This window comes from Salvelinus fontinalis, chromosome 17 (assembly GCF_029448725.1).
Source record: "Salvelinus fontinalis isolate EN_2023a chromosome 17, ASM2944872v1, whole genome shotgun sequence".
Taxonomy (NCBI): Eukaryota; Metazoa; Chordata; class Actinopteri; order Salmoniformes; family Salmonidae; genus Salvelinus; species Salvelinus fontinalis.
Genome location: NC_074681.1, coordinates 20767254 through 20777751, shown reverse-complemented (window position 1 = coordinate 20777751; position 10498 = coordinate 20767254). Strand labels below are relative to the sequence as shown.

Here is a 10498-nt window from a genome sequence, read left to right as displayed (position 1 = left end):
GAGCATCCTGTCGGGCTGTATCACAGACTGGTACTGCAGCTGCACCGCCCACAACCGTAAGGCTCTCCAGAGGGTAGTGAGGTCTGCACAATGCATCACCGGGGGCAAACTACCTGCCCTCCAGGACACCTACACCACCCAATGTCACAGGAAGGCCAAAAAGATCATCAAGCACAACAACCACCCGAGCCACTGCCTGTTCACCCCGCTATCATCCAGAATGAGAGGTCAGTACAGGTGCATTAAAGCTGGGACCGAGAGATTGAAAACAGTTTATATCTCAAGGCCATCAGACTGCCAAACAGGAATCACTAACTCAGTGATGCTGCCTACATTGAGACCCAATCACTGGACACTTTAATAAATGGATCACTAGTCACTTTAATCAATGCCACTTTAATTACATTTACGTCATTTAGCAGACGCTCTTATCCAGAGCGACTTACAAATTGGAAAGTTCATACATATTCATCCTGGTCCCCCCGTGGGAATTGAACCCTGGTCCCCCCGTGGGAATTGAACCCACAACCCTGGCGTTGCAAGCGCCATGCTCTACAAACTGCTCTACAAACTGAGCCACACGGGACCATTAATAATGTTTACATATCTTACAGTATATACATGTGATATGAGTAATGTATTTTATACCATCTATTGCACCTTGCCTATGCCGCTTGGCCATCGCTCATCCATATACTTATATGTACACATTCTCATTCACCCCTTTAGATTTGTGTGTATTAGGTAGTTGTTGGGGAATTGTTAGATTACTTGTTAGATATTACTGCACTGTCGGAACTAGAAGCACAAGCATTTCGCTACACTCGTATTAACATCTGCTAACCATGTGTATGTGACCAATAACATTTGATTTGATTTGATTTTTTAAATGGAGGGAAAAAAGAAATGTCCCAAATAATATGAATTGCCCCGAGGCCAGGTTGCTGAACCCCAATATATGGTGTTATGTATCATAGAGATCCCGTAATATAGAGATTTACTGAATAATGTGGCTACTGAACAATGGCAGCAGATATTAATTTACTTACTTTCTTTTTTTGGACATACTTCACTTACTGTACTTTGATGTAATTTCTTATTTAAGTTTCATTGATGTGTCTGAGCTCAATAAAAATGATTATTTTAAAAGGTTTCCCTTACACTGCTTCAGTCTGTACTAGGCAGAATAGGGAAATTATTGTTTTCCATGCAGTCATTGGATATGATGTAATGTTTTTGAATAAAGTCTTGAATGTTTGAGGCTGTTTAGAGACACCCCCCCCCCCCCCCCCCCCCCCCCCCCCCACACACACACACTGGGTTCACACTGGATGAATCAACATTGTTTCCACATCATTTAAATTAAATTACATTGAACCAATGTGGAATAGATGTTGATTAGACGTCTGTGCCCAGTGGGCTAGGGATCCTGCTGGTGTTAATGAGGGTCCTTTGCCTCTCTCTCTGCTGCTGCAGGGATACTATAATCTTCTGATTGATGTTTTTCTCTAGCTTTAAAGCAGTGAACACAGGGCTGCAATAGATGTTTGTTTTGGTAACACTTTAAATGACCTCATCTGTATATGACAAATACTGAATATTCATAACAACTTTTAGCGCCCCATAGGCCTACTATGTTATTAAAAATCAGTAGCACTCAGAAAAATCTAAGACCGGAACACACTCCAGGATTAAAGAACACTGGTCAAAATGAGTCTGGGATGTTGTGATGATGATTGCCCCTCAAACACAGAGTTGAGGAGCAGAGGTACTACCCCACCAAAGTCCCCAAGTACAGCAGAACAATCACATCCCACACACCACGTCTGCCGTACATCTTTGAGCAGTATGTACAGTCGTGGCCAAAAGTTTTGAGAATGACACAAATATACATTTTTACAAAGTCTGCTGCCTCAGTATGTATGATGGCAATTTGCATATACTCCAGAATGTTATGAAGAGTGATCAGATGAATTGCAATTAATTGCAAAGTCCCTCTTTGCCATACAAATGAACTGAATCCCTAAAAAACATTTCCACTGCATTTCAGTCCTGCCACAAAAGGACCAGCTGACATCATGTCAGTGATTCTCTCGTTAACACGGGTGTGAGTGTTGACGAGAACAAGGCTGGAGATCACTCTGTCATGCTGTCACGTCTCCTAAAGTTGATTCAGCTGTGGGATCGGGGCCCACCAGTACAGAGCTTGCTCAGGAATAGCAGCAGGCAGGTGTGAGTGCATCTGCACGCACAGTGAGGCGAAGACTTTTGGAGGATGGCCTGGTGTCAAGAAGGGCAGCAAAGAAGCCACTTCTCTCCAGGATAAACATCTGGGACAGACTGATATTCTACAAAGGGTACAGGGATTGGACTGCTGAGGACTGGGGTAAAGTCATTTTCTCTAATGAATCCCCTTTCCGATTGTTTGGGGCATCTGGAAAAAAGCTTGCCCGGAGAAGACAAGGTGAGCGCTACCATCAGTCCTGTGTCATGCCAACAGTAAAGCATCCTGAGACCATTCATGTGTGGGGTTGCTTCTCAGCCAAGGAAGTCGGCTGACTCACAATTTTGCCTAAGAACACAGCCAAGAATAAAGAATGGTACCAACACATCCTCCGAGAGCAACTTCTCCCAACCATCCAGGAACAGTTTGGTGACGAACAATGCCTTTTCCAGCATGATGGAGCACCTTGCCATAAGGAAAAAGTGATAACTAAGTGGCTCGGGGAACAAAACATCGATATTTTGGGTCCATGGCCAGGAAACTCCCCAGACCTTAATCCCATTGAGAACTTGTGGTCAATCCTCAAGAGGTGGGTGGACAAACAAAAACCTAAAAATTCTGACAAACTCCAAGCATTGATTATGCAAGAATGGGCTGCCAGCAGTCAGGATGTGGCCCAGAAGTTAATTGACAGCATGCCAGGGCGGATTGCAGAGGTCTTGAAAAAGAAGAGTCAACACTGCAAATATTGACTCTTTGCATCAACTTCATGTAATTGTCAATAAAAGCCTTTGACAATTATGAAATGCTTGTAATTATACTTCAGGATTCCATAGTAACATCTGACAAAAATATCTAAAGACACTGAAGCAGCAAACTTTGTGAAAATTAATATTTGTGTCATTCTCAAAACCTTTGGCCACGACTGTATTGTAAACCTCTATTATGGACCAGTATCGCTGGACACAATTCGTAACATATTGTACGTTTAGCAAATAGGTAACATATAATACTAATTGTAATTCGGAACATATCATACTAAATGGGTGATGGACGTCCACAAATGAATGCATACCATACGAAACATAACATATGATACCAATTGTAAGGCCTCGGCCTTATGTACAGAATAATACGAAATGCTTTGAGAGCAGGTTGCAGCCCTCCACATTCTCACCCCTACTCTCCCCCCATTTTATGCACGTGATGGAGTGATAGCAACCGCACAGCCCGAATTCTCGGAGACTTTACCCGCGCATGGCATCTCAAACGGTATAAAAAGCGCAGACTAGACACGTTATGCAACTCATTCGGAAACAAGTCGGACTTGAACAAACACATTCAAATGAAACGAAAAAACAGTGAATATTTACTAACAATGACTGTTTCCTAAAACACAAAATGTGTCTTCTTACAAAAACGGTGCGATTGGAATTTGGATATGTTGAGTCTACTCTTAACTCGAAATGTTTGTACCATTACTTCACACTTTGGGTGATGTGAGACCCTGTTTTCATGCGGAGTGTTCTGCTGAATGATAGAGAAGAACCATGCATCCGAGTAACAGCAGTTTGCTACACCTGGGTCTGAGTGGGCGTGTAGGGGGTCAGGAGGACGCGGAGAGCCCAGAGCAGGCTAACCTGTCCGAAGAATCGCTCCACAACCTCTCGCTGGACTGCTGGCTCAATCTCCTCTCCAGAGAGTCTGCTCCGGAGCTTTATGGGGACAGCGCGAACATGACGGTGGGTGTGTGCTCCGAATACCCTACAAAAGTCCTAACCATTAGGGTGACAAACGCAAAACTAAGTTTAGATCAGTTGTAACTTCATCCTACTTCATAGTAGCCCTGCTAGCGCATAGAGGAGTGATGCTCAGGGATCTGCAACTCTGGAACTAGAGAGCTACTACTGGTTGTGCAGGCTTTTGTTCCAGACTAGCACAAACTAATCTTTTGCAAGAAGTCTGACCAAGACACATTATTTTACCACATTGGCAGATATGTATGTACATATATATATATATATATATATATATATATATATATATAATTATTATTTTACACTATATAAACAATAGAAACAGAATATTGTCAAGCTTAAAGATAGAATCCGCAGTATGTGGAAATGGTGCCACTGGTCGCCCCACCGAACTGAGGAGTGTAACTCAGCATGTTAGTTGTTTTCAGTGACTTCTTTGTTGTTGTAATATAGTAGTATAGTGTAGTATATTGTAGAGAATCGTTGTACCATCTAAACCTCTGTGAAAAATATTTTTCATAAACACAAATATTGTATTTAGATTGAAGCTGGTGTACAAAACTGAAAATAAAAGATGCAAAAACGAAATTTAAGAACTGGAAGCATATAAATAGCACACCTACCGCTTCTTAGACTTGCTTTCAATGAGAATGACAGAAAGTTAGTATTGCAAGTTTAAATATCCCAGCTTTAAAGTCCTAAAGGTAGATTATCTTGATATAAAATATATTTTTTGTTGTTGTGGGTTAGGATAAATCAATTTAAGATTAACTTCATTATTTTTCTTTTTGATTATTATTAATTAATGACAGTACCAAGCCATTATGTATCAGGATTTGACTCTTGACTGTGTTTCCTTCTTCCAGATGCGAGTGGTCATTGCTCTGGTCTACCTGGTGGTGTGTGCTCTGGGGCTGGTGGGAAACCTCCTGGCGCTGTTCCTTCTCCACTCCCGCCACCAGTTGCACCACTCGTCTATTGACTTCTTTGTGAGGAGCCTGGCAGTGACTGACCTCCAGTTCGTCCTCACCCTGCCCTTCTGGGCTGTGGACACTGCCCTGGACTTCCGCTGGCCCTTCGGCAGGGTCATGTGTAAGATTGTCAGCTCTGTGACCACCATGAACATGTACGCTAGCGTCTTCTTCCTGACGGCCATGAGCGTGGCTCGCTACTGCTCCCTCGCCTCCTCACTGAGGATAAGCAGCCCCAAAATGGCTGCGGCTCGCGCCAAGTGGGCCAGTTTTGCCATCTGGGTGGTGTCACTGGCGGTCACGATGCCCCACGCCATCTACTCCACCACAGTCCAGGTTTGTTTGACTGATTTTATTTGCCAATTTAAAAATGAATGTAAGGCTGTTTGTGTGTACATCAAAATAAAACACATCAATTGATGTCAAACACTTAATTCCATTGTGGTGCATGTTTTTGCTGTTTCTAGGTGTCTGCGGATGACGAGCTGTGTCTGGTCCGGTTTTCTGGATCTGCCTCGGGTCACTGGGACTCTCAGGTTCTACTGGGCCTCTACCAGACACAGAAGGTACTGCTGGGATTTGTGGTTCCTTTGGTAGTGATCAGTGTGTGTTACCTCCTCCTGAGCCGGCGAGTCAGTGGCGTAGTTGGCAGCGTTGGGGTCATGGAGAGGTCAGAGAGGTCCCATCAACGGCGCCGCTCCAAAGTGACCCGCTCGGTGACCATCTTGGTGCTCTCCTTCTTCCTCTGCTGGCTGCCCAACCAGGCTCTTACACTGTGGGGAGTGCTGATCAAATTTGACCTTGTGCCCTTTAGTAAGGCCTTCTACAATGCCCAGGCCTATGCTTTCCCTCTGACTGTTTGCTTGGCTCACACCAACAGCTGCCTGAACCCCGTGCTGTACTGCCTGATGCGACAGGAGTACAGGGCCGGACTCAAGGAGCTGCTGCTCCGAGTCTTGCTGTCCATCAGCAACTTTCTCACCTTGGCTCTGAGGGGGAAGAGAGTGGAGGAGGCACCGCCTAGCATGGTGGTTATACACAGGGATGTCAACGTGTGACTGACTGTAGGGCCATACGGATGTTAAGGATGCATTTCATTGGCAAGTTTCTCATAGTCGAGGATGCTGTACAGGTCAGGAACAGTCAAGTTGGAAAGTAGCCTACATGAGTAATTGATTAAACGTTTTCAGCTCGAGACCCAAATGAGAAATATACCGTCCTCCGGCGACCCAAATTAAAAAGAAACAGTGTGTCAATATAGATGTATTCTTTTAACTAGCGAACTACATGCCCAGGGCCCACTTTGGGTCCTGACCGATAGTTTAAGAAACCCCAATGAATTATATACGACATATGCATTTTCTTCATTCATTGGACACACACATTATTGAGCTATTGTGGGAATGGAGCGGAGATATCAGTGTGAGACTACTTAATGGCCAGTGCAGTTAAAATGTGATTTCCTTGTTTTTTGTGTAAGAGCTGTTTGAAAATAATCCTGAAATGTCATCCTGGTCAGGTGGGATGGGACTTTGGGCCCCACATCATGACTTCACAATAAGATCTGACTATAATAGACCAATAACTGTTCATCTGGGTAAGGGGTGGGCTCAAGAACATCCTATCAGCTAATCAGGGTTGTGTATGTCAATATCTTCACATTTGTTTCCTAACGCCCACATGATCAGACTGAGCATTTTAAGGGCCAAAGGAGGCTCAGGGAAATGCCTAAAAAATATATATATATATTTTGGAGTTGTTTTCATTAAATGAACACATACAGTGATTTATTAGACATACAGTGGTAACCAGTGGAAGCAAAATAGCCACATAACATCAAAGATCCACCACTATATTTTACAGTAGGTACAGTGCCTTGCAAAAGTATTCACCTCCCTTGGCGTTTATCCTATTTTGTTGCATTACAACCTGTAATTTAAATGTATTTTTATTTGGATTTCATGTAATGGATATAAACAAAATAGTTCAAATTGGTGAAGTGAAATTTTTAAAATTAATTGTTTCAAAAAAGTTTTTAAAAAAAGGAATGAAGCCCCTAAATAAGATCTGGTGCAACCAATTACCTTCAGAAGTCACATAATTAGTTAAATCAAGTCCACCTGTGTGCAATCTAATTGTCACATGATCTCAGTATATATACACCTGTTCTGAAAGGCCCCAGAGTCTGCAATACCACTAAGCAAGGGGCACCACCAAGCAACCAGCGCTATGAAGAGCTATGAAAGTACAGACCAGGGTTAGGTTATAAAGAAATATCAGAAACTTTGAACATCCCATGGAGCACCATTAAATCCATTATTAAAAAATGGAAAGAATATGCCACCACAACAAACCTGCCAAGAGAGGGCCGCCCACCAAAACTCACGGACCAGGCAAGGAGGGCATTAATCAGAGAGGCAACAAAGAGACCAAAGATAACCCTGAAGGAGCTGCAAAGCTCCACAGTGGAGATTGGAGTATCTCCATAGGACCACTTTAAGCTGTACACTCTCCAGAGCTGAGCTTTACGAAAGAGTGTCCAGAAAAAATAAGCAAACATGTTTGGTGTTCACCAAAAGGCATGTGGGAGACTCCCCAAACATATGGAAGAAGGTACTCTGGTCAGATGAGACTAAAATTGAGATTTTTGGCCATCATGGAAAACGCTATGTCTGGCGCAAACCCAACACCTCTCATCACGCCGAGAACACCATCCCCACAGTGAAGCAAGGGGGTGGCAGCATCATTCTGTGGGGATATTTGTCACCGGCAGGGACTGGGAAACTGGTCAGAATTGAAGGAATGATGGATGGCGCTAAATACAGGGAAATTCATGAGGGAAACCTGTTTCAGTTTTCCAGAGATTTGAGACTGGGACGGAGGTTCACCTTCCAGCAGGATCATGACCCTAAGCATACTGCTAAAGCAACACTTGAGTGGTTTAAGGGGAAACATTTAAATGTCTTGGAATGGCCTAGTCAAAGCCCAGACCTCAATCTGATTGAGAATCTGTGGTATGACTTAAAGATTGCTGTACATCAGTGGAACCCATCCAACTTGAAGGAGCTGGAGCAGTTTTGCCTTGAAGAATGGGCAAAAATCCCAGTGGCTAGATGTGCCAAGCTTATAGAGACATACCCCAAGAGACTTGCAGCTGTAATTGCTGCAAAAGGTGTCTCTACAAAGTATTTGTCACGTTCTGACCTTAGTTCCTTTTTTATGTCTTTATTTTAGTTTCGTCAGGGCGTGAGTTGGGGTGGGCATTCTATGTTGTTTTTCTATGTTTTGTTCTAGTCGTTATATTTCTATGTGTTTGGCCTAGTATGGTTCTCAATCAGAGGCAGGTGTCGATCGTTGTCTCTGATTGCGAATCATACTTAAGTAGCCTGTTTTCCCACTATGGGTTGTGGGTAGTTATTTTCTGTTTAGTGTTTTTGTTTGCACCTTACAGAACTGTTCGTTTGTCGGTTTGTTGTTTTTGTTCAGTATTCATTCTTTATTAAATTATTATGAATACGTACCACGCTGCACTTTGGTCCTCTTCTCCTTCCACCAACGACAACCGTTACAGAACTACCCACCAACCAAGGACCAAGCAGCGTGGTAAACGGGAGCAGAGGATTATGGACTCATGGACATGGGAGGAGATACTAGACGGTAAGCGACCCTGGGCACAGGCTGGGGAATATCGCCGCCCCAAGGAAGAACTGGAGGCAGCGAAAGCTGAGCGGCGGCGATAAGAGGAGGTAGCACGGCAGCGCGACAGGCACGAGAGGCAGCCCCAACATTTTTTTTAGTGGCAGAGTCAGGTTGGAGACCTGAGCCCACTCCTTGTGCTTATCGTAAGCAGCGCGTTACTGTTATGCGGTTAAGCGCACGGTGTCGCCAGTACGCGTTCGTAGCCCGGAGCGCTATAGGCCAGTCCCCCGCAAGTGCCATGCGAAAGTGGGCATCCAGCCAGGGCATATTGTGCCGGCTCAGCTTGTCTGTTCTCCGGTACGCCGTTTCGGCCCAGGGTATCCTGCGCCGGCTCTGCGTGCTGTGTCTCCGGGGCGCTGGGAGGGTGCAGTGCGTCCTATGCCTGCCCTCCGCTCATGCCGGGCGAATGTGGGCATTGAGCCTATGGAAGAGGTGCGAGTGGTATGCACCAGATCTCCAGTGCTCACTCACAGCCCGGTTCAACCTGTGCTTGCACTCTGGAGGGTCCGGGCTAAAATGGGCACTAGAGCTCCAGTGCTCCCCCACAGCCCGATCCATCCGGTGCCTCCTCCATTTGGATGGATTCTGTGTGGAGGAATAGTCTAAGATCCCTCCCAATGTGTTCTAAAAGATTTTAGAAAAAGTCTCAGTGCCATTATTCTCCCAATGTCAGGTATTGAAAACAAGTGTGCCAATAATTTTGACCCCTACCTTTTTGAGATTTTTTTAAATAATATTATTTTATACTCATACAATAGCTCAGAGAAAGAGATTTTGTTTAACAAATCATTTCAGCAACCAAAAAATTGCATATTTTATACAGTCATTTTTGCTCATATTTATCAAGGGTGTCGATCATTTCAGACCCCACTGTATATTCAGGATCAAAGTTTGTCATCTGTGGTAACTGAGCTGGCAAAGTCTGTGATATTTTGAAGTGGGACGGGGGAAGGGGGCAGAGATGAAAAGTTATGTGATGAGTGAGTTACCCCCATGCAATGTAAAGCGTTTTCAGTTTTAGAAAAGCACTATAAACGATCATATAACCGTGGATGGTTCATCATCAATACATCATCATTATGCTTGTTTGATTCAATAAATTCTTATCACATCATCTTGAATGTACATTTTTGTCTTTTAAAATGAACCTTATTTGTTTATTTTTCTGCTCCAGGAATAGCAGCAAATCACAAACATATTGATGAGATTGTTGTGGGTTGTCAGGTCATCTTAGCCAAAAATGCTAAAATACCTCCAGTAACTATGAATGTGAAACAATTATTTGAAAACTATTTTTAAAGTATAAAGTAAACTATACAGTTAAACAACTATTCACCTACTATATTGCCATCGGGCTTGCAAAATAACACATTGACATCTTAATGAAGGGGCATCAGTTGATGTTGGTGATCTGTTTTGCTGTACATACAATGCTTTAATGTATGTTAAGGACTGTGAATGTAAATAAAGAGTGGCAAACTGATTTTCACATGCTAGAATAGTCTTTCTATACACCATCTATACACCATACACCATCTATTTATACACCATACACCATCTATACACCATACACCATCTATCTATACACCATACACCATCTATACACCATTTATACACCATACACCATCTATACACCATACACCATCTATCTATACACCATACACTATCTATCTATACACCATACACCATCTATACACCATACACTATCTATCTATACACCATACACCATCTATACACCATACACTATCTATACACCATACACCATATATCTATACACCATACACTATCTATCTATACACCATACACCACCTATACACCATCTATACACCATCTATACACCATACACC

The 10498-nt window shown here is 43.3% G+C and overlaps 1 protein-coding gene across 1 annotated transcript; it reads left to right on the top strand.

The window, feature by feature from the left end:
- The first annotated feature begins 3544 nt into the window (after positions 1-3544).
- LOC129813943 (relaxin-3 receptor 1-like) lies at positions 3545-10121 on the top strand. The gene is made up of 3 exons (XM_055866601.1): positions 3545-3966; positions 4848-5288; positions 5420-10121. The coding sequence occupies exons 1-3, from the start codon at positions 3775-3777 to the stop codon at positions 6008-6010; spliced, it is 1224 nt and encodes a 407-aa protein (XP_055722576.1). The 5' UTR covers positions 3545-3774; the 3' UTR covers positions 6011-10121.
- Positions 10122-10498: the final 377 nt, after the last annotated feature.

Bases quoted from the DNA above. Each gene is read 5' to 3' on its own strand.
- LOC129813943 (XM_055866601.1), top strand. From the start codon at position 3,775: ATGCATCCGAGTAACAGCAGTTTGCTACACCTGGGTCTGAGTGGGCGT. The intron at 3,967-4,847 runs GTGGGTGTGTGC...TCCTTCTTCCAG, and splicing joins GGGACAGCGCGAACATGACG to ATGCGAGTGGTCATTGCTCT. The intron at 5,289-5,419 runs GTTTGTTTGACT...TGCTGTTTCTAG, and splicing joins TCTACTCCACCACAGTCCAG to GTGTCTGCGGATGACGAGCT.